Source organism: Sus scrofa, chromosome 13 (assembly GCF_000003025.6).
Source record: "Sus scrofa isolate TJ Tabasco breed Duroc chromosome 13, Sscrofa11.1, whole genome shotgun sequence".
NCBI lineage: Eukaryota > Metazoa > Chordata > Mammalia > Artiodactyla > Suidae > Sus > Sus scrofa.
This window is the reverse complement of record NC_010455.5, coordinates 139,261,059-139,285,343: the sequence shown is the minus strand read 5'-3', so window position 1 is coordinate 139,285,343 and position 24,285 is coordinate 139,261,059. Positions and strand designations below refer to the sequence as shown.

Here is a 24,285-nt window from a genome sequence, read left to right as displayed (position 1 = left end):
AAACTCTTTATCAGGTTGGGAAGTCTTTAAAAGAGCTCTGGACTTTGTCAAATGCCTTTTCTGTTGATTGATATCATCATGTAGTTTTTGTTCTTTATTTTATTGATATATGGTATTTTAAAGAATTGGTGTAATTTTTCCTTAAATGTTCCATAGAATTCACCAGTGAAACCACCTGCATATGGCTCTTCTTTGTGGGAAGTTTTCCAATAACTTAATTCCATCTTGCTACTTGTTATAGGTCTATTCAGATTTTCTCATTCTTCTTAAGTCAATTTTGGTAGTTTGTGTCTTTCTAGAGATTTGTCCATTTCGTCTAGATTATCTAATTTGTCAACATATTGTTATTTATATTACTCTGTTATAATACATTTAATTCTATGAAGTAGGTAATTTTTTCCCTCTTTCACTCTTGATTTTAGTAATTTAATTTTTTTATGTGTCTGTCTCTCTTTTCTGTTCATTCTAGCTAAAGGTTTGTTAGTTTTCTTGATCAAAGAACCAAATTTCAGTTTGATTTTCCATATTGTTTTTCTCTTTTATACTTCATTAATTTCTGCTCTAATATTTTATTTTTTCCTTCTTTCTGTTTGCTTCAGGATCATTTTTCTCTTATTTTGTGTCTTAAGTTGAATGGTTACACTATTGATTTGAATATTATTTCTTAATATAGTTGCTCACAGGTATAAATTTCCTTCTCTGCACTGCTTAAACTTCATCTCAGAAATTTTGGTTTGTTGTATCACATGTTGTTCTCAACATGTTTTTTGGTTCTGTCTTTGACCCATTTGTTATTTAGTCAGATATTAGCATAGTCGCTGCAGCTTTCTTATGCTTATCATTTATATGATACATATGTTTCAATTCTTTTACTTTAAATATACTTGTATCTTTAAATTTGAAGTTTGTCTCCTGTAGACAGTTTATAGTTGGATATTTTTTGATCCAGTCAGACTATCTCTTCCTTTTGATTGGATTGTTTAATCCACTGACATTTAATGTTAATAATGGTATTGCTGGTTGGTGTCTGACATTTAAATTTTGTTTTCTATATGCCTCATATCTTTTTTGTTTTCTAATTTTCCTTTACTCTTTTTTGGCATTAAGTGAATGTTTCTAATGTAAATCTTTAATTTCTTCAATGAATTAAAAACAATTTAGGTGTTTTCTTAGTGAATGCTCTAGGGCTTACCATGCACACCCTAATTATCAGACTCTACTTTAGCTTTATACTAACTGAATTTCAGTGTGATAGAAATATATTCTTGTACAGTTGTATTCCCTTTTGACTCTTTTTGTCTTGTTATTATATATGTTGCATGTGATAGAAAACGAACAATACATTGTTATAATCATTACTTTGTATATTTGCATGTCTTTTAAAGAGGTTGACAGAGATAGATCCAGTATGTCTATCCTATATATAATTTGTTACATTAAGCTTTTTGCTTCTCATTTGTGGTTCTCTTTATTTGCTCATGTGGATTCAAGTGACCATTTGTTGTCATTTCCTTCCTCCAGTGTAGCTGTGTTCCCATCCACATTCTTTGTGTTGTTATTTTCAAGTATATTATATATCTCACATTATAATTATATACATATTATTTTTTTACATTGCTTCTTAAATCAGTTAAGAGAAGACTGAAGAGGAGATATGCAAATATACTTTTATAACTACCTACATAATTACCTTTAATTATAATCTGTGGGTGTGGGTGTGGGTGTGCGTGCATAGATTCCCTATTACTCTCTTTCAGCCTGAAGAACATCTTTAGTATTTTTTTTGTCAGGGAGTTCTGCCAGCAACACATTCTCTCAGTTTTTACTATCTGGAAATATATTTATTTCACCTTCATTTTTGAAAACTAATTTTGATGAATAGTTTTTTTTTTCTTCCAGTACTTTAAATATTTCATTCCATTGCATTTTGGCTCCACTGTTTCTGATAACAAAGGCAGCTATTAATCTTATTGGAACTTGTATACAATAAGTCATTTTTTTATTGCTGCTTTCAAGATTTTATTTTTGCTTTCAGTATTTTTACCTTGATGTGTCTGAGTAGAGATTTCTTTGATTTTTTTTCTAAATGGGATTTATTGAGGTCTTAGATGTGTAGGTAATGCTTTTCAAAAAATTTAGAAAAAATTTAACCGAAATTTATATGAATATTTACCTCCTTTCTCTTCTTTCCTTCTAGTATTTCTGTAATGCACGTCTGTATGATTAAAAGTATCCGACATTTGAGACTATTCATTTTTCTTCATTTTTTTCCTCTGTTCCTCTTGCATGGTTGCACATATCTTCTACTTACTTTCCATCATGAGTATCTTACATCCTCAAAATTTATTTATTAAATAAATCCATATTAATATTTCTGAGACGTTGGTTTAAACATGTTATTTCCCAACTTGAAAGCTTCCAGGGACTCTCTCCTATGAATTTGTTTATAGATTGCCATTGTATGGCTCCTTTGTACCTCTTGAGCATTCTTTTCATTCTTATTGCACATTAATCTTTTAAAGTACTCAATTTGGCTTATCTATATTCTCCTAATACACGAGGCTCATTCTTCCTTCTTTCACTCTCCTCCCCAACTTCTATATTTGAATACTTAATCAAGCTTCCAGGAAATGTTCTGTCAAGATCTAGAAAGTCTTCTGTTATAGAAGGAAACCACATTTTTATTCACAACTCCTGTAGCACTTCATGTTTATCATTCATTTATTTATGGTAATTCATATTGTATTTTTTTAAAATTGCTATGTTGAGTTTAGTAAATTTTAAACTTATTGGTGGTCGGTCATTTCTTTGCACATTTCCACTTAGTGCAGTACTCTGAACATAAGGGATAGCATGAAATGCAATTGTTGATAATGTTGTTTCATACAATATGACATTTAACCATATTTTAATTATTGACAGGCAATGAATATAATCAAAGCAGAAAGCCATCACCCCAAAATTAATTATTAGAGTTGGAAATTGAAGTAAAACATTAATTAAACAATTATTCTTTTCTACTTCGATCAGTCAATGATATTGATACAGATTGAAAAATAGTAGTTGGTTCTGTATATATAAACAACTGCAAATATATTGTTTTGGTCAACTAATGGTTTTTCAGTTATTAGAGAAGCACTGGATGGAAAAAACTACTGAAAAGGATGGTTCTTTTTGCTGGCTCTGTCACTCCCATCCGTTCTATTTCTACTTATTACTAAAACTAGTCATCACTAACCAGCTGTTCCTCTCCTCTAAAACCACTGTTCAGAGTGAGTCCCTGAGCCAAATTTGTCTCTTTTAAATTATCACTGATATATATTTAATGTCAGCAATTCTATAATATAGATACCTTTAATCCTGTTTTACAAGGTGAATGATATTGACCAATATTTTATTATTGGTTGTTTTAATTGACATAGGGTAAAGAAAAAAAAGGCAATTTCAGAAAGCATGCCATGGAGCAGATAAGGTTTATTGTAAGAAGATAGCCCTCTTAAAAATTGCAATAAAACCATTGTGACATCCTGATTGAATTTGGCTTTGCCAGTCTTAAGCTATTCTAAAATTTTAATTTATATGCATGTAAATATCTCTATGTTTTAACTTTCCCTATCTATAAACAAGTATGGCAATAGAAGAATAAATAGGGTATTTATTAAAAGAAAAAACAAACATATATCAAAACAGGTGAATTCTATCAAAATAAAACAGAATTACAAGCAAAAACATAAATAGAAGCATAAGAATGTAATAGGTAGAAGTAGCTTTATTTCCATTTTCTATATTTTGTCTTTTATTGAAGATCATATGGAGTCTAATCTCTAGAGATTATCATACTAAGTAAAGTTAGACGGTGAGAGACAAACATCATATGATATCACTTATATGTGAAACCTAAAAAGAGGATACAAATGAATTTAGTTGCAGAACAGAAACAGACTAATAGACTGAAAAACATATGGTTACCGAAAGGGAGAGAGGAGATGGATGGACTGGCATTTTGGATTTGGCATATGTACACTGAGGTATATGGAATGATTGGCTAACAGGGACCTGCTGTATATGTGAGAAAAGAATCTGAAAGAGAATGGACATGTGTACATGTATATATGAATCACTTTGTGGTACAGCAGAAATTATGAGAACATAGTAAATCAACTATACTTTGATAAAACTTTAAAAAAAGAAAAAATCTGTGGAGTCTAAATAACATAATCCTTCCCCTGTAAGAATCTATTTTTTTGTTTTATGCAAATGGAGTACATCATTAAAATTTTTAACATGAAATATACCATCTGTTCATTGCCTAATGGACTTTCCTTTAAATGAATTTGATGAAAGTGCGATGATTTTAACAGTATGTCATAAGCTTTAAATGACAAATCTTTCTGCATGTGAAAGGAGTTTTCTTCTTTTATAGATAAAATTTTAAGCCTCACATGGATTTTCGTAATACATTACATTATGCAATAAGTATGTATGCATGTGTCTTTGACTCTGAAGTTATCTTTAAACTTAAATAATTAAAATAACTTTATATGATCTTAAATTTATACATGGAGAATATGAAGCAATACAAATATGTTTTTCCAAATAACTTTATTGATTATATAGCAGTCGATCATTAGGACTCAACAAGTTGTTTATAAATTTACCAAAAATGTTAGGATGCTTAGACATGTTTTTATCCTCTTATGAAAAAAACATAATTACATTTTAAAAAATATTCTTTAGTCAAGCTTTTAAACTCTCATGGATAAGTAGAATTTAAATCATATTTAATAAAATTATTTTTTTTTATTTAGGAAAAAGTCAAAGAGAAGGAAGAAAACCTGAATCTTGCAAACCAATTCTTAAAGTAGAATATAAAACCTGTAGAAACAGGTATGCATTTTTACTTTGGGGGTTATGGGAAAATATATAAGAAGCAAAGACAAGAAATGCATATAACCTTTAATGTTTATGTATTGTTTAAAGTTCAACATAATTATATTAACTGGCTGAATCTTCTTCATTTATAATAACAGATTTCTTATTGTTCAATAGGCATATATATGATGCCAATTTTAATTAATATTATACATAGCAACTCTTAATTATTTTTAAATTTCTGTGACTATTCAGATGAGTATCATATACATTAAATTTAACAATATAGAACTTTTTGGCCGTTGGATTACAAGTAGCAATCATTGAACATTATTAAGCAGAAGAAGTTGTGTACCTATTTTCTATTTTCTATGACTTATATGCTCATACTTAATGTTTTCCTGTCATCATAGTTACATTTAATGTTTGTTGATAGCTGCTCTCCTAAAAGTATGATAGATAGATCAATACCTCTTTATCCCAGCCTAAGGTTACTATGTATAGCCAGTGAAAATGACCATGGTTTTATTACTCTTGTAACTGAAGTATTAAAACATTTAAAATCTAATCATTATGGATGAAGATATTTTACAAATATCATTGCTCTTCTTAAACAGTGTCTATAACTTAATTATGCTTCAGTCTTCAAGCTTAGTATTATTTGCTTGTGTTGCTATATACTATTGCACTTCAAGGACTATTGAAGCTTTGAGCACTATACTAATTATTCCTAGCTGCTTGTGGTCTTTTTTCTTTCCTTTTCACTTATATATTTTTTTGAAAGTTTTTCTCTAAACTTCAGTTTTGGGCTATTGGAACTTCTGATTTCTATTGTATTTTCTACTAGTTTATCTAGTCCTCTGTTTTCTACAGACTAAAAAATTTGAAACCCAAATTAGTAAAATGAGAATAAATAGGTTCATGTGAAGGCATGAGAAGTTTGTCCATGAAAAAGTACTTGTTTTCTGGACTTTATGACATCTATTTTCATATATAAATATTTCTATGAGATGTTCAACAGTGTGCAGCTTAATTCAATTAAAACAAAGTATATTAAGTTATTACTACATAATAAGTATTGTGTAATTTGTTTGGTATACCAAAATAGAAATTACTACTTGTTTTCAAATTTATTATCATCTAGTAGCCAAAGCCTACAAACTAATGGTTTCTATATAACATGTGAGATGCTTTTATAGAAATATGCTATGAGATAACATCAAAAGAGCACCTAACTCTGTCTAAAGGGGATAGGGATGAGAACAGTGAAGAGAGAAGTCACTGAAATTCTTCTTGGGAAAGGAGATGCTTGAGCTAGGATTTAAGGTTTGAATGACTGGATTGTGCCAAATGAAGGGAGGAATGGGTAAGCATGAAGAGAAAGTACTTCAAAAATCAGGAATTCAAAGCAAGGCAGTGTAAAATAATGACTAAGATCATTGGCTTATGGAGTAAGAGAGCTATGCAACCTTGAAAATTTTAATTAACTTTTAAAATTTAATTTTCTCATCGACAGTCCCTATTCCATTGTGACATTTGTGAGGATTAAATTATGTATAAAGTTTGTAACATTATATATTTGAGGAGTAGCACATAGTAGACTTCTTAATAAAAAGGAATTATTATTGTCATCATCAAAGCTATATTTCATTGTGTTGAAAGTTTTCAACTGATCCTAAATTGATTTGTTCTAGTAATTGGTAATTCAACTTTGTATAGATCTAATTCTTCAGATTTCTTTTTTTTTCTTTTTTTTTTGTCTTTTGTCTTTTTAGGGCTGTACCTGCAGCCTATGGAGGTTCCCAGGATAGGGGTCTAATTGGAGCTGTAGCTGCTGGCCTATGCCACAGCCACGCCAGATCCGAGCTGCATCTGCGACCTATGCCATAGCTCATGGCAACGCTGGATACTTAACCCACTGAGCGAGGCCAGGGGTTGAACCCGCAACCTCATGGTTCTTAGTCATATTTGTTTCTACTGTGCCATGATGGGAACTCCTAATTCTTCAGATTTCTAATGTGAAGTAATTATATATTATTCATCATAGTTATTACTACCCTACTCACTATGCACTCTATCAATTTGTTGTGGTTACTACTATATTAGAAAAGACTCCTCCAGAAGCACAGCTGAAACACAGCTGAAAGCCCAAGAAATAACAAAAAGACAAAAAAAAAAAAAATGGGATACCTTAAGGATTAAACACAATAATGCCTATTAAATTCTTCAAACAATACCCAGAAGATCATAAAATACTCAACAAATGTTGTTTTAATGTGTATTACACTGTTATATGATTTTAATTCTGTTGCCTCCATTGAGACAAAACTTCAATGCTTTTTTATTATATTTTATCTATTTTACAAGTTACACAGTAGCCTTTTTTCCTTTTGTTATACACATCTGTGGATTTTTAACACATGTATAGATTCCTGAAATCACCACCACAATAATAACACACAACAATACTCCCCACCAGTTCTCTCAGGCTATCCCCTTATGGTTGCATCTTTCCCCACACTTAACCCCTAGCAACCACTGATCTTTGCTTTGTCACTAGAGTTTTGTCTTTTTGATGTAATATATAGGCAATTAGATATTATATAAACTTTGAGTCCAGCTTCTTTCCCTCAATATAATGCCTTTGAGATTAATCTAAGTTGTCAATAATATTTAATTTTATTAATGTTTTCTTTATGTATGAAGACTTTGTCAACTATATGGTTATTTATTTCTTCTATAATCATCTGATAATTCTCTTAAGACACTTGTATTAATTAATAAAGGAGGCATTTTCACATGGTATAGCATTTATCAAATTGTGTCCCTTTAATCATGAACTGTATTCATGGAAAAAAGAAATCTATAATCATGGAAATTTGAGAAGTATAAAGAATTCTGGGTTATTAAAGTAAATTGTTTTTTACTATACAGTTTCTCAGAACATTTAATATGTGGCATGATTATAAAATTTCAAAAGGAAGATATACTTTGCAAGTATTTATTTGCTTGTTTATGCATAACATCTATTAGTGTGTATTCCATAGTTTGAAAACTATTAGAGTAAGAATGAAAAAATATGGACTGTGGAGTGTTGATTTGAATCTTTGTCCTGCCACTTATTAGCTGCTGGACCCTGAATAAGTTATTTAACCTGCATTAATCTCAGATACCTCATCTATGAAATTGAGCTAATAGTACTTTTCTCATGAGGGTTGAGGATTATAAAGTTGTCAGGATTATATGGAATTATTTTATAGATATGCAGAGCACAATATATGCTACATGGTAGACATTCAGTAAATTGTAGCTATTTATTACTTTAGGCAATACAGACCATAATTTAGGAGAATAGACTTTGAAGTCTGATAGATCTCAGTTTTCTTTGGGTTTTTTTCTGCTTACTTGTTATTTAACCTCATTAATAAAATGAGAACAATACTTATGAGGATTTAATGTGATAATTACTTGTCCAAGGCAATATTTTTAATTGGTTCCCTGAGCACTTTCCTGAGGAAATAATTTTTTATTCACTCAGTAGTTTACAGAAAAGTACATATATATATCAAAAATTAACTTCAGACTCAGTGTTTTCTAATACAAAGTCATAAAAGCAGAAAAAGTTTTGCCCCCTTTTAGTATTACAAAGGACATATTTTCCAGCATGCTTGCAAATAAGAAGAGTAAATTGCTTCTTATCATATGTTTTGATTAGTACTAGAAGTATTTTCCTATTACATGGTAAAATAGATATGTATGTCCTTTACTAGTATTTGGAGGATATAGTTAAGTTCAATATTTATGAAAAAATAATTATGTTCTCCATGTCATGAACTTTGTTGTAAAACAAAGCATCCAAGGTTCAAAAAACTCAAACTCGTTTCACTAGAAATGATTTTTAAATCTGGAGAAACATATAATAATCTAAATACCAAATGTTTTATAGAGAAAACAAACTTGCTTCTTAATACCCCATTAGTAGGTTGATACTTTAGTATGTCAGATAACTGAGGCAAAATTAACTCAACTGATGTAGGACTCAAGGAAAATAAATAAGAGCATTTTTCCTATTTAGCTTACAAATCAAATATTTATATGAAATATTAAGATAGAACTTTAAATAAAAATTAGTAAAGGCATTTTATATATAGGTTTTGATAGAAAAATTTAAGTAAAACATATTTATTCCTTTTAAATTATAAATGTAAACAATGATATCATTAACAAAAAATCAAATACAACAGAAGTATAAAAAGTAAGATTCTATACCCACTAAATTTCATTCTCTCAAAGTAACTATTGTTAATAATACTTGAGATGAATCTTTTCAGATTTTTTAAAAAAGAAAAATAGGTCATGTATATGAAGACACTTTGAAGTGTTCTATGACATGCAAACCTCTGGTCTTATAATGCCTAGAAGGTTATAAACAGTGCCTCATTTGTAGATTGGTTCAGGTGAGAGCTGGGTGAGAATGGCTTAAGCCTTTATCTGTGAGTTTTCAAATTTTGCTGCTCTGTCACCCTTCTTCATCAGAAGCTTGCTTCCAGGGCACAGTCTTACCCAGCCCCCCATTCCCAACCAGTTTCCTTTCCTGAATTCTCCCTTCTTAGATAGTACTGCTCTTATGGTTACTTGACTTTGGTTAATGAACATATCTTGAGATCCCCCTCTGCACCTGGCTCCATACTAGGCAGTAGGGAGATTGGGAGAGAAAGAATTACACTTCATGCCTTTGATAGTAACTTTTAAAAAAGCTTTTGTTGTTATTATTATATAACCAACATAAGATTAGCTAATTTCCCTTTGATAATGTTTTATAGTAAAAATGAAAAAGAAAGTGAATCTTACAGAGTGAGTTCTAGAAACAAGATTCTTCAGTTTAGCAGATGGATAGAAGTAAGTTATTTAGAGAAGCATGTGTTCTTAAAGAATTTGGTATAATGAAAGTGTGTAGTTCCTTTAAAAAACTTTGGGGAATATTTTCATTTTGGTTTTACTTACTGAAAATACTTCATATCAATATACATTTTCTTTTATATACATATACTAGAGATACAGGTATTAATTTAAGAAAAGAAAAATGAAAAATTATGAAGATATTTCATAACTTCCTGACAGCCTGATATTTTATGGTCATCTCAGCCCCCAGTTATCTAACTATAACTTGCAATTAACAGAGATGAAAAAAATTTGTTTGAAGTTAGTTTTACAAGATAAATAGAACTGGCTTGGGAGTTCCCTGATGATCTAATGATTGGGATTCAGTGCCTTCACCTCTGTGCTCCGGGTTCAATACCTGGTCTGGGAACTGAAATTTCACATCAAGTAGCTGCACACCACAGCCAAAAACAAAAACAGAAAACAAACAAACAAAAAACCCGGCTGACCATAGTAAAGTTGAGAAGATCACATTTGTTTTTGATAAGCCATTTTCCCCTACATATTAGTTTTTGCCATCTTTTTGTCATAACTCTTTTCCACAGAAACTGAACTATGTAGAATTTTCATGTTACTGTCTACCATTCTGGGCTTACCACTGTCGTATTTCATTTCATATTGAATTTTGTCTCTTATTTCTTAGTGACTTGGGCTCTCACATGCCTACTGGTTAATATGAAAATTAACATAGCCTAATATTCTAGTGGTAGTAATTTATTGTTTGGGAACCAACTAATATATGTGAAGATGGCCTTTTGAGTCAGTGAGCATCCTCACATCTCACCAACCTCACTGTCTTTCCTACACCTACCCTCAACATCTTTAGACTGATTCATTAGTAATTTTAATAGTGAGAATGTACATCTAGAAAAAGGAAAACATAAAAGAAATTGTTGGGTGAGATATTTTGGCCAGGAAAAGCTTCTGCTCTGTGTCAAATCACATTGTATATAATCTCCACCAAGCCCATTCTTTATTACCTCAGTCCTGTGACATTGTATCATCTTAAAGAACTCATTCTCATTAACCTTTTTTCTTTGTAGTGAACCATTCATAATATTTTCTGGTGGACTGTCCTATGACAAAGCTTGCAGAAGACCAAGTTTAACCATCATGCATGGAAAGGCAATTACAGTGCTTGAAATGGATCATCCTATTGTTGAATTTCTAACTTTATGTGAAACACCCTATCCAAATGGTAAGTAAAATGAAACTATTAATGTTGAATATCATTTTTGAAATGTTAAGTTGCTAACAAAATTAAGCTTAAATATTTTTAGTTTTGGCAGCTGACATCTACAGTTATACAACACTGTGAGCTACAGGGGCCTGGAGCAGGTTATGCAACTATACCTACTTGAAAAACTGGAAGTAAGACAGATGTAGTGCAGCAGTGCTGGAGTTTCAGGTTCTAATATCAGGTAAGTGCTTTAAACTTTGATAAGGATGGTGGAAGCTGAGCTGGGAGGGTCAGATCGGGGTCCAGGGTGAAATCACTTGGAGAAACTCAGGTCTCCTAATAACCTCTCCTAGACCAGCTCCACCCATCCCATTCCTATACCAATCAAAGTTAAAGCACTTACCTGATATCAGTGATCTGTAACTCTGGTGGTGCTGCATCTGTTTCACATCTGGCTTTGCTTCAGATGCAACTGCAGCACCTGTGATTACTCTAGGATTGCTGATGTATGGTTAGTGATTTATTTCAATTTTGAAAATAATTAGAAGAGTCTTTGGGAGGAGAGGTGCTTATATTTTTATATCATCCCAAATATAAAGACTTTTTATAAACATAAAAACTCATTTAAATTTATATGCAAACTGTGCAATGGAATCTAATGATATATTTTAATAATGAAATTTAAAGATTGAGAGTGAAATATAAAAAGGGAAATAGGAGTTTATGATTAAAAATATAGTATGTGTATATATATATATTACTGCATTTTCCAGAGGGAGCATATGGATGTAATGTAAAGAACACTAGACTTGGAGACAGAGCATTTGGATTTATGATTTAGCTCTGCCACTTACTAGCTATGTGTCCTTGGACAAGTCACTTTATATCTATGAGTTTGATTTATCATTCATAGAAAGAATATAGTAATTTTGACCCCACATGATTATTGGAAGGCCAAAGGAAGTATACTTTGTAAACTATGATGATACATAAATTATATTTTATTATAAATATATTAATTTGTTTTAAATTATTGAGTTTCATATTTAAATTATGGAATAAAGTGATATGAAATAATCAGTGTGGCCATTTATTCACAGAATTGCCAGGGGCAAATTACCTCTGTTATAAATTAATCAATAAATATTTATTGGATGCTTCTGTGCCCTCAGTAGAACAAGAGCTTGTTGAGAATATGGATAAAGTATGAAACTGATCTCTGATGTCAAGTCACAGAAAATCTGGCCACATGAGCAAGATAACTATGATTTAAGTTTAAAAAATATAATGCCTTAATTAAGGGCTTAGCTGTATGGGTCAGTTTAAATAATGTTCTAATTTATAGATTAGTCAGATAGTTGATTAAAATATTCATGAAAAGCTTCAGGAAAAAAGTAAGATTTAGATAGGCGTTAAAGAATGACTTGGGCCTTGAAAGGAGTATTGAGTAGTGGTTTTAGAAATTATGGGGTTTGCTAGAATGAGATCAATTCAGGAAAAAAATTGAAAGTCTTTTGTAGGTATTTAGAAATAGGGAACCACAGAGGAATTTTGAGGAAGTATTAAGTGAAAGAAAGCAATGTTTTTAGTAAGATTTACCCAAAAGGAGTGTGGGTCTGAAGAGAGAGACACTGAAACCTGAAACTTGAGATTCCAACTGAGAGGCTTTTGTGATAAAGTACATTAAAATAGCCAAGATCTGAAACAGAGTGCTGCTTGTAGGAATTGAAGGACAAAAACCCACTGAATTTGGTCAACAATTGAACTAGGGAAAGATACCATAGATGAGTCAAAGATAACATGTTTTAGGAATAGTGGTTTCATATGCATTAATAATAGTTTTTTGAAAGAGAGAAAGATAAGTCTGATTATAAATCAGTAGAGTTGTTTAGAAAGCAGAAAAAGAGAGAGAAAAAAGTCTTTAATGTTTATTTATCAATCATCAGAATATAGATGCTTTTTGGAGTTATGAGAATGAATGATAAAGGAACAAAGGAAGAGCAAATGAACAGAGAACCAGAAAGTGAGCTTAGGAAAATGCCTTCTATTAAAAAGCCTTGAGAAAAGAAGGTGTGTCTACCAGAAATAGAAACTGAAAATGTGTGGTTACAAAGATCAAACACTGTATGTATTTGTGCATATAAATTCCTGTACATCATTAGTGATGTTAGGACCATTTCTAATAGTGTTAAGCAAATTATAAATGTACTATAACCAAGTCTTATCACTTCCAAGCCACATATGTTCTTTGTTTTTCAGAGGAGTGGTAATGAGGATGGAACTTTTTATTTGCCAGGAGCTGGGAGAAATAGTTTAATTTTACTCAGCAAAATATAAATGTATTTTATTAATAATTTCTAATTAGAACAGTAGCACATGAAAATGCCAGGAAAAAAAAAAAAACCTACAATACACAGCAGTAGATAATAAAAAACTTTCTTACTGCCCTTCCAGAAGGAACTACTATTATTAAATTTCTTATGTATTCTCTTCCAAATGATATATGCATATGTATACTCATTTATGTACATATACATTATCTTTTTTGTACAAATGACAGTATATTCTATGTGCTCTTCTGTATCATACTTTCTTCACTTGATAGTGTACAGTATTTCGACTGTGATTCCATATTAGCAAATATGGGACTTTAATCTGTATAGCCACATGGTAATAAATGTTAATGCCATGTTAAAGTAAATTTATTAACAATTTTTAATATTGCTCAACCATCAGTTTCACATCTAGATTGAATTGTATGTTTCTTCTACAAGTGTCATAAATAATGCATTTCTCTTCAGATAAGTAGTAATTATGATAGTATTTCACCTTCTTGGGGGCTAGGATTAAAAGGCTGAGGCTACTCAAAAACAACCAATCTAATAAAGTTATATAATTGGTATCTTAGTACCTACTACAAGCCAGGCTTTGCATTGAACATATTTATATACATATGATCTTCATAACAGTCTAATTTAGTTATTTTGTCATTGCAATGGGTAAGGAAATTGAAAATCAGGCAAGTTAACTAATTTGCCTAAGATCAAACTGTTAATAAATGCTAGACACAAATTGAACCTAACACTGACTCCAAAGAAAATTTTTTTATTCAGTGTTTCACAGTACAATAAGTACTTCTACAAGGGTGAAACTTTGCTACCAGTTTTATTATTTTAAAAGAGACAATAATCTGAAACAGATGTAACTAACTAAAATAATGATTTATTTATGACTTTTGCTTATTTTATGCTAATATCTCAGCTATTTTATTTTTGTAGCAATTTTTCCTTCCCGACCAATGAGATCCCTAGAGAGGAGTGAGAAGACAAAGAAGAAACTAGTAGTATTCTTCAAATTAAAAAACAAATCCAACCACCCCAAACCCCCCACCAAAGTATTGAAATAATGTTGAAAAACTTAAAACAGCTCTAAGAGATAAGGGACATGGGGGGAAACACCTATCTGAGAAAAGTTTGAGTAGCAAATAGTATGAAGACTGTATACTGTTGTATAGATATACACCTAAACAAGGGCAGGCTTTTTCTCAGTTTGGGGTTTTTTTTTGTTTGGTTGGTTTTTGTTTCTAGTTTCTCCTCTCATAGCCTATGACTTATAAAAATAAATATGAGTAGGTCCTAGAGCTTCTCAAGACTGGAAGGACTGTGAAGGCCTTCTATTCTAGTTGTCCATCCAAGACTTGAATACAAAATTCCTGCCAAGTGATTGTTGAGTTTGGGATTAAATACTTTTTAAAGTAGCCACTAGAAATTGCTGATAAAATGAAAACAGCATGGGTTAAAGATTCAGCTCTATTACTTACTAGTCTTTGTAACCTTTGCCAATCTCATAACCTCTTTAGACTTCAGTTTTCTCTGTGAAATGGAAAAGTGATAATACTTGCTCTAACTACTGAGAATCACATAATATATATGTAAAATGTTGTTGTAAATACTGTAACTGTAGCTTTCCTTTATTATTTATTAGTTCTTCATTGTAGTTGGAAAACAATGTCTTCCCTGACCACTATATTAGCCCCTTCCCACCAACCACACATCATTTCTTATACTATTACCCTTGTTATTTTTCATAGTTCACATTACTTTCTGAATTAATCTTATTTGTTTACTTGTTTGTAGATATGCCTAGAATGTAAACTCTATAGGAACAAGGAACTTGTCAATCTTATTCCCCATATATTCTTTGTTCTTAGAAAAGTTTCTGGAACATAACTAAGGCAGGGAGGGATGGAGAAAGGGAGAATTGAATTTTAAGAACTTGAAAATCCTAAGCTGTCCTCAGACTCTATGCTTTTTTGAGGTATATACTCTTGGGCACACAGTAGACAGTCTTTAAGTACCTGTTAAATCACATTAAATTGAAAGCAATTTTTTTAAGTATAAATGTGTTGCTGTCTGGGGAGGGGGGAGGATGCCCTAGGGGTTTGGGATGGAAATGCTATAAAATTTGGTTGTGATGATTGTTGTAAAACTATACATGTGATAAAACTCTTTGAGTAAAAAGAATAAATTATACAGTGGCAGAATGAAAAAAAAAAGTGTCTCTGTCATAGGGAGGTGAATATGTATTATAGCTGAGCAAAGCAGAACTATTTTCTTAGTATACTTCTTGGGAGGCATGAAATCAGATCCAAATGGAAAGTTATGGAAGACTAAGATAAATGTGAGATGGATATGACAGACTTGCTCTCTTCAAATAATCTACTACCTACACTACCTCATGGTTATTAACTCTATGCTATGCACCTTTTCACTTTTCCTCATTCATATAATGGTTTTAAACATTAAGTTTCAGAAACACAATGTATGTATTTTTTAAAGTGCTCTTTGTTACATCTTACTTTGGCCCATATTTTGGTTTTCTTATATGGAAGATAAAGGAAATACATGTTTGGTGATTTTATAAAATGGTAAATATGAAAATTTTTCCATTTTTTCTGTTCTACTTGTAGAATTTCAAGAACCCTATGCCGTTGCAGTACTTCTGGAGAAAGATCTCATTGTAGTTGATCTGACACAAAGCAAGTAAGTTAGCCATGTACAGATTATCATTAACTGTTTTTAAATTCTATTGCAACTAAAGTATAAGAGGACATTATAGAATTGCCATTAGAATTCTTTAGATGGTAAATATTCTTTATGTAGAATATTTTTTGCTAGAATGACATAAATGTAATTTGGTTCAATAATGAAAACTAAACCAGGAGAGATAAAGAGATACTGAGAAAATAGTGAGATAATTTTAAGGCAACACCTAAGGTTCTAAAGGATACATCTGGAGACACAGAACACATAAAATAAATGACATTTCTGCTCTTTCTGTAAGCCAAAATAATTATTACAAAAACTTATGGAATTTGACTACTGTGATAGACAATACAGAAGAGTAGTATCTCAAGGGCAGAGAAGATAGAGGCTTTCTTTTACTTTCTTTTCTTCTTCATTATGTTGTGGGCAGTGGAAGCAAATATAAAATATTGCTCTTAGAGTAGTGCTCTCAACTACTTCACATGGACAATAAAAGTAGACTTGAAATTGATAAACACTGTCTTCCTGCTACACACTTTCATTGTCAGTGATGGTAGTCATGAAACTCATTTTCTCTCATCCTATGCTCTAGACCTACTGATCTTTTTAAACCCCTTATATTTATAGAGCTTTTGCTCATTCTCTCACTCTTCATGGAATAATCACAACTTCCTTTTTCTCCTTATTAACATTTATTTATTTATTTATTTATTTATTTATTTTTGTCTTTTTGCCATTTCTTGGGCTGCTCCCGCGGCCTATGGAGGTTCCCAGGCTAGGGGTCCAATTGGAGCTGTAGCAGCCGGCCTACACCAGACCACAGCAATGCAGGATCCGAGCCGCGTCTGCGACCTACACCACAGCTCACAGCAACGCTGGATCCTTAACCCACTGAGCAAGGGCAGGGACCTGAACCTGCAACCTCATGGTTCCTAGTTGGATTCGTTAACCACTGCGCCACGACGGGAACTCCTCTCCTTATTAACATTTATAAGAACCTCAACTCAGATATAATTTCCTCATTAAAAAAATCTTATCTGTATAATTTGGTCAAATATCCTTTTAAGGGCTCTCTTAGCCCTGTCTCTCTCCTTCATAGCTTTGACATAGATGAAAATTTCCATTAGTTAGTGTTTTAAAGATTGTCTCCCTACTAGATTATAGGCCTCATGAAGGAGGGCCTTTGTCTCCACATGAAGTAGGTTCTTAATACATTTTTGTTGAATAAAGTACAGTCTGAGATTTACTTTCAATGTAGATTGTGAATGTAAGAGCCAAAGTTCTTCTCTGTGATAATTCGAAGCATGTAATATTTCAGTATTTTGTAAAGGAATAAGATATGGGGTCATAAGAATAACTGAATTCTGCCTGGATGCTCTATTTATCAACATTATTTGATTAAATTTTGTGTACATGTGTGGATTTATGCCTCTTCCTCGAAGTTCTAACGTAGGTTTTGTTAAAATGTACTCTTCTGATCTCATTGGTACTCAACTCTTCTTTCCATGTCATATGTTGGTTCTTCATACCTTTTCTAATTGTCTAACCTCCTCTAAGGCCCACTATACTTTACCTTTAATACTTACATTCTTTAGTATATATTCTTTTATTATGATAAATAATATATAAAAGCTACTAATTTTATACATTAAAATTATAAATTAATCCTTATGCTTTTCATTACCTTATATAAGCATGTGAATTGACATTTTGTTTCTAAGTTTTTATCTAACATTATTCTTTCTTCAGCACCATGTTTTAAAAACTATGTGACATTCCCACTTCATTGTCTATTACAAGAAGTTTAATGTGTTGGAAGCTGAATGTGCTCTCTTTCCCTCCAGTTACCTTTTAGCCATGTTTAATGTTAACAATTAAATTGCAGCTTTTCAAACTAGTCTATTCCTTATTTCCTTCTTTTCCACTTAATCCTCTATATGAAAGCAAGCATTAGGGCTTACAGATTTCCTCTTCTTGGTTTAAAGGATTTCTATCCTTGTTTACATGTCTACAACAACCAATTTACACTTTTACATGTAAATTTCTATAACACATTTTTAGTTATTATTTCTTTCTCAAATATATTTTTTCTACTTGTTACCAATATAATGAAATGATTTTCCCCAAACATTTTCATGACGTTCGCCTTCTCATGTGTCTATCATTGTAACCTCTTGATATTATCAAATCCCAGGTTGTAGGTCTGATCTAACCAGACCTAATTCTTTAATATTACATCTAATTCTTTAATATCAGAAATGTTGATAATTTATTTTCTGAAACAGAGAACCTCTGATCTATTAAGTTTAACCTACTTGCTATTTATTAAATATGACTTTCTCCTTTCCATATGATTTTGCATATACTATTGTTCCTATCCAGAAAACCATTTGAGATTAGAGGGAAGACAACCCCTGTCAACACACAGACACATACACAGACACACACACACACACACCATACTCTTTCTGGAGTTTAAGTTTCTAATTATCCTATAATATGGAAAAAATTAATTTTAACAGTCCCCTTCCCCCCCACCAAAAGAGTATTGTATCAGAAGTAATATGATCACACAGACCTAGAACAGATGCATCATAGAATAATACTCAGTTCCCTCTATCACAGTGCCTGCATAATATATTGTGGCTCTAAGAATTCTTAATTTGCTTCTGTACTGATATCCCTTTTTAAAATGATAGTAGGCTTAAGGATATGAAATGTACTATATCCATAAGGCTGCATTCCCACTATGTTCTCTAGTTTACATGGAAAATGATCTTAAACATATATAACCACAGATAAACCCACATAGCACACACATCTTTCAGTTTCTCCCTATAAAAAAACAAAATCAAAATACCTGCCTACATATTACCTCACTTGGAAACACTGTAAAATTTATTAAAATATTTTAATACTTACAAGTATATTATATAAATATTTAGATAAAATTGTGAAGTACCTTGTTGAGATAAAAGTCAACTTGCTGCATATTTTCAGTTCAATGTAATTTAGTCTATCCATATTAGTAAAGTGATCTTACTGTGGAATTTTGGAATTACAGAAAAGAAAATGAATTCACTCAAGTAAAATTCTACCAGTATTCATATTACATTTCATAAATAAATACTTTTAAAAGAGAATTCTTATTCATGTGATCATTGTTTTATGATGCTTAAAAAGGAGTTAAGTGAAATGTATAATTAATACTTCAAAGATTTTAGGATTTGTTTTATAAAATTTATTTTATTTTAATATCATTGCAAAATGACACTAATATATTATCTTCATTTGTTAGCTTTCCAATCTTTGAAAATCCATATCCCATGGATATTCATGAATCACCAGTTACATGCACAGCATACTTCGCTGATTGCCCACCAGATTTGATTCTAGTGCTCTACTCCATAGGAGTCAAGCATAAAAAACAAGGATACAGTAATAAGGTAAAAAAAAAAAAAAAACAACTAGAAATAACTTTTCATATATTTGTATTCATATCATGTGATCATACTTTTTTCTATTTTTTATTTTCTAACTTTCTGTAAAAGGAGACTTGAACTAAATTCTTTTGAAATTATAAGCTGGCACTTATAAAAGACATAATTTTTGAAATTCAAATTTCCTAAATGCCACATAGCTTTAAATCTACATGACTATAAATTTCTGATATAACAGTTATACAATTATATAATAAGATATACTTATCGATCATGTAAATTTATATACTGAGTATATATTTAAAATAATATATATTTGAATTATAAGGTGTTCATTCTAATTATTTTATGTGAAGGATTATGTTTTAAGAAATCCAAGAAATCAACTCTCTCTCTAGGTAATTATTTCTATCTATCCATTGATGAAATGTTTAATAAGATATAATTATCAAACGTCGCTTGTTTAATAACTTTCTAAGATTTCATTTTCTTATATTTCACTACAGGATTCAAATACTTACAATTGTTATACCCCCTTGTTGTGATTTCCATTATTTGCACAGGACTGTTGGGACGGACAACTGTAGGAGGCACAATTTACATAGTATTTAGTGTTAAATGACACCACAACAATTTGGTGATACATAGACTATGTGGAAAGTTTAGAAAGACTGCATTTGTATGATTAAAGATACTTTGAATTTTTTATATGAATGGTAATATTTGTTAAAATCTGTATTTTTAAAGAATATGGAATTGTGCATTTGGAATTGTTCAATGAAATAATTAAAAGATAGCTACGTATTTCATTCTTTATTGCTTAAGAGCTATTTACTTTAAGTGAAAATTTTACCATTACTTAAAGTATTTTTATTTTAAATTTCTGTAATTTAAATTTAAAAACTAAGACTTATAAATTTTTCCTATAATTTGTTTAGGAGTGGCCAATAAGTGGAGGAGCTTGGAACCTTGGCACACAAACATATCCAGAAATTATTATTACTGGGTAAGTGGGCTATGATTTGTGAATTTATCAATTTCTCAACAAAAATATTTCATTGAATTTTCACACTTTCTCATAATTATGTTCTAGGGATGCTGACAGTTTAAATAAAAATATAAGACAGTTTATATCCACAGATTATAAACTTTATAAAAGAAATAAAAAACTATTGAAAATACAGATAGATATATAATGAAAATAAGTATAGATTATAAGAGCAGAAGAAAGTCAAAATCATGATTCTCTTGAAAAATCATAAGAGTCTAGTCAAGGAAGAATTTCTGTAGAAGTCATATAGATTATTAGTCTTAGAAAGGCCCTTACCAGTATCTCTTGATTCCATCCAAATCCAGGAGTCAGTACTTTGTATCCCCATCAGGTGGTTAGTTGAAGTATGCTTCAAAACTTATAGTACCAGAAATGTTACTACTTCCTGTAGCCACCCACTTCATGTTCTAATAGTAGGAATGAAAATAGAAACATAGCACAGATAAAGATGAGATTTAAAAGATAATAAGGGGTTTGGCTTATGAGATATGGAATAGACGTACTTTTCCCTGTTCTCACTACATACAACTGAAAAACTTGGACATTATATATTAAACAAACATAATATGACTGGAAAAGAAAGGTCATACTGGCTAGAGCTCCAGAGGCCTAAGGAATGACATAGTGGTAAGTTTCCTAGCTTTTCTTTTTGCCTCATATATCCCAGAATTGCAGCTGAAGAAGCCAGCAACTTGGAACTACCAACGGGCACAGACCTAAAAAGCCCAACAAAAGCTATCTCTCTCTAGCCAAAAAATGAGCAAAAGGGCAGCCAACAAAACAAAAAATTCTTAGAAAATAATCTTTCTACTATAGTTAACCACCACAGGAAAAAAAAACCCAAAAAAACTACAGCCCCACCCCAATCTATTTCATCAAAGGTTGACTGGGAAGCCCGGATTTTCATCAGTCTATAACAAGGTGCCTCACTTGCCCATGAGGGGAGTGTCCAGAAACTGACTCTGAAACAAAAGGCTGAATAAGGAGATGGGATTTTTAACTCGGCTGGTTGGTAATGAAACTCATTACCTGACAGAGATCATGTGGGGAACCAGAATTCCCACCACTGCCCAGCAGTAATGAGGAGCCACACACCCTCCCCCTTTGGTGTCAGTGGAAGTCCAGTGAGGAGGGAGAAAAGAAAAAGAACAGGGCTGAAACAGTTCATAAGGAATTAATGGCTAAAAAGTCCCCAAATTTGGCAAAAGACATGAACCTAGCATGAAGCAGAGTGAACACAAGCAATCTACAAGACACATCATAGCCAAATTTCTGACTACTAAACACTAGTATTGATTGTGACAAGGCTCTTAGATATTATACCAAAAGCACAGAAATTATCCAAAATGGATGCTGGATTACTGGCATGGCCGCTCAAGCAGCAGGAGAATTTGCAGGAAATAAAGGAAGCGCAAAAAAAAAAAGTTCTTAAACATAAAAGGTTAAGAAAAAGAATTCATAAAAAGTTAATAAAAAGAAACTCCTCACTCCCTTCCTCAGACTCACCATGGCTTTCTTTCCTATCACCTAGATGCTTCACCAGAGCCAGCAGGGAGCTTTTTAAGCTCCCTATCTGTCTTCAGAGCAAAAGAGCTTGGACACCAGGAAGAATGGGCTGTGAGATCACTTCCTTGAAAGGGTGGTTCATGCCCTCACTCCTGGCTCCATTTCAGTTCAGTAGAATCTTGCTCTGGGATATTTACCCCTTCTTTGAAGGCCATAGGATTGACCTAACTATGAGTAATAGCTGTGCTGCAAACATGAAAAAGGGGTTGCAGCTTTCCTAGTTTTAGCTATGTACTTAAGCTTTTAACAGCCCAGGCCACATGCAGTTATGCGTTTAATAAATGTACTGATGAAAAAGGAAAATACATAAATAACAACAACAAAAAAATAGATTAAATGGTCTTTACCATCAGGTGAAAAGATAACAATAAATGGGAGAAAAAATTTTAACTCATATCTCTAATAAGTGTTTAGTGTCAAGAATATATAAAGAGAAGTTCCCATCATGGTGCAGCAGAAACAAATCCAACTAGGAGCCATGAAGTTGCAGGTTCGATCCCTGGCCTCACTCAGTGGGTTAAGGATCCAAAATTGCCATGACCTGTGATGTAGGTTGCAGATATGTCTTGGATCTGGTGTTACTGTGGCTGTGGCATAGGCTGACAGCTGTAGCCCCGATTAGACCCCTAGCCTGGGAAACTCCACATGCCACAGGTGTGGCCCTAAAAAGACAAAAGACAAAAACAAACAAACAAACAAACAAAAAGAATGTATAAAGAAATCTTACAGTTCAAAAACAAGAAGACAAACATATCAGTTTTTTAAAAGTGGGCAGGAATTACCGTCGTGGCTCAGTGGTTAATGAATCTGATTAGGAACCATGAGATTGCAGGTTCCATTTCTGGCCTCACTCAGTGGGTTAAGGATTCAGCGTTGCCGTGGCATTGCCATGAGCTGTGGTGTAGGTTGTAGATGTGGCTCGGATCCAGCATTGCTGTGGCTCTGGCATAGGCAGGTGGCTACAGCTCCTATTAAACCACTAGCCTGGGAACCTCCATATGCCACGACTGCAGCCCTAGAAAAGACAAAAGAAAAAAAATTAAAAGTGGGTGAAGATTAAGTCCCATTTGTTTATTTTTGTTTTTATTGTCAATACTCTAAGAGGTGGATCTGAGAAGATGTTGCTGTCGTTTATGTCAGAGAGTGTTTGGCCTGTTTTCCTCTAAGAGTTTTATAGTGTCTGGTCTTATATCTAGGTATTTAATCCATTTGGAGTTTATTTTTGTGTATGGTGCTAAGGAGTGTTCTAATTTCATTCTTTTCCATGTGACTGTCCAGTTTTCCCAGCACCACTTGTTGAACAAGCTGTTCTTTCTCCATTGTATATTCTTGCCTCCTTTGTCACAGATGAGTTGGCTGCAGGTGTGTGGGTTTAATTCTGGGCTTTCTATCCTGTTCCACTGATCTATACTTCTGTCTTTGTGCCAGTACCATATGTTTTTGATGATTGTTGCTTTGTAGTATAGTCTGAAGTCCAGGAACCCGATTCCTCCAGCTCCATTTTTCTTTTTCAGGATGTCTTTTGCTATTCTGGGTCTTTTGTGCTTCCAAACAAACTTTAACATACTTTGTTTGAGTTCTGTGAAAAATGTCCTTGGTAATTTGATAGGGATTGCATTGCATCTGTATATTGCCTTAGGTGGTATAGTCATTTTGATAATATTGACTCTTCCAATCCACGAGCATGGTATATCTTTACATCTATTTGTGTCATCTTAAAGTTTCTGCACAGCAAAGGAAACCCTAAACAAAATGAAAAGACAACCCACAGAATGGGAGAAAATCTTTGCAAGTGAATCAACTGACAAGGGATTAATCTCCAAAATTTATAAACACCTCCTACTGTTCAATACCAAAAAAACAAACAACCCCATCAAAAAATGGGCAGAAGATCTAAACAGACAGTTCTCCAAAGAAGACATACAGATGGCCAAAAAACACATGAAAAGATGTTCAACATCACTCATTATTAGAGAAATGAAAATCAAAACCACGATGATTTACACCAGCCAGAATGGTCACCGTTAAAAAGTCTACAAACAATAAGTGCTGGAAAAGGTGTGGAGAAAAAGGAACGCTATTACACTGTTGGTGGGATTGTAAATTGGTGCAACCACTGTGGAAAGCAGTATGGCGATTCCCCAGAAAACTAAACATAGAACTACCATTTGATCCAGCAACCCCACTCCT

At 32.3% G+C, this 24,285-nt stretch overlaps 1 protein-coding gene across 18 annotated transcripts in view; it reads left to right on the top strand.

Annotated features, from left to right (window-relative positions):
• Positions 1-24,285, top strand: part of STXBP5L (syntaxin binding protein 5 like) — a 374,297-nt gene that overhangs the window by 205,884 nt on the left and 144,128 nt on the right. For all 18 annotated transcript variants that reach the window (XM_021070284.1, XM_021070287.1, XM_021070297.1 and 15 more), the window contains 5 exons: positions 4,809-4,887; positions 10,857-11,011; positions 15,963-16,035; positions 19,337-19,484; positions 20,417-20,484. In XM_021070284.1, the coding sequence (XP_020925943.1) occupies positions 4,809-4,887; positions 10,857-11,011; positions 15,963-16,035; positions 19,337-19,484; positions 20,417-20,484 (523 nt within the window). The remainder of the gene's footprint in view (positions 1-4,808; positions 4,888-10,856; positions 11,012-15,962; positions 16,036-19,336; positions 19,485-20,416; positions 20,485-24,285) is intronic.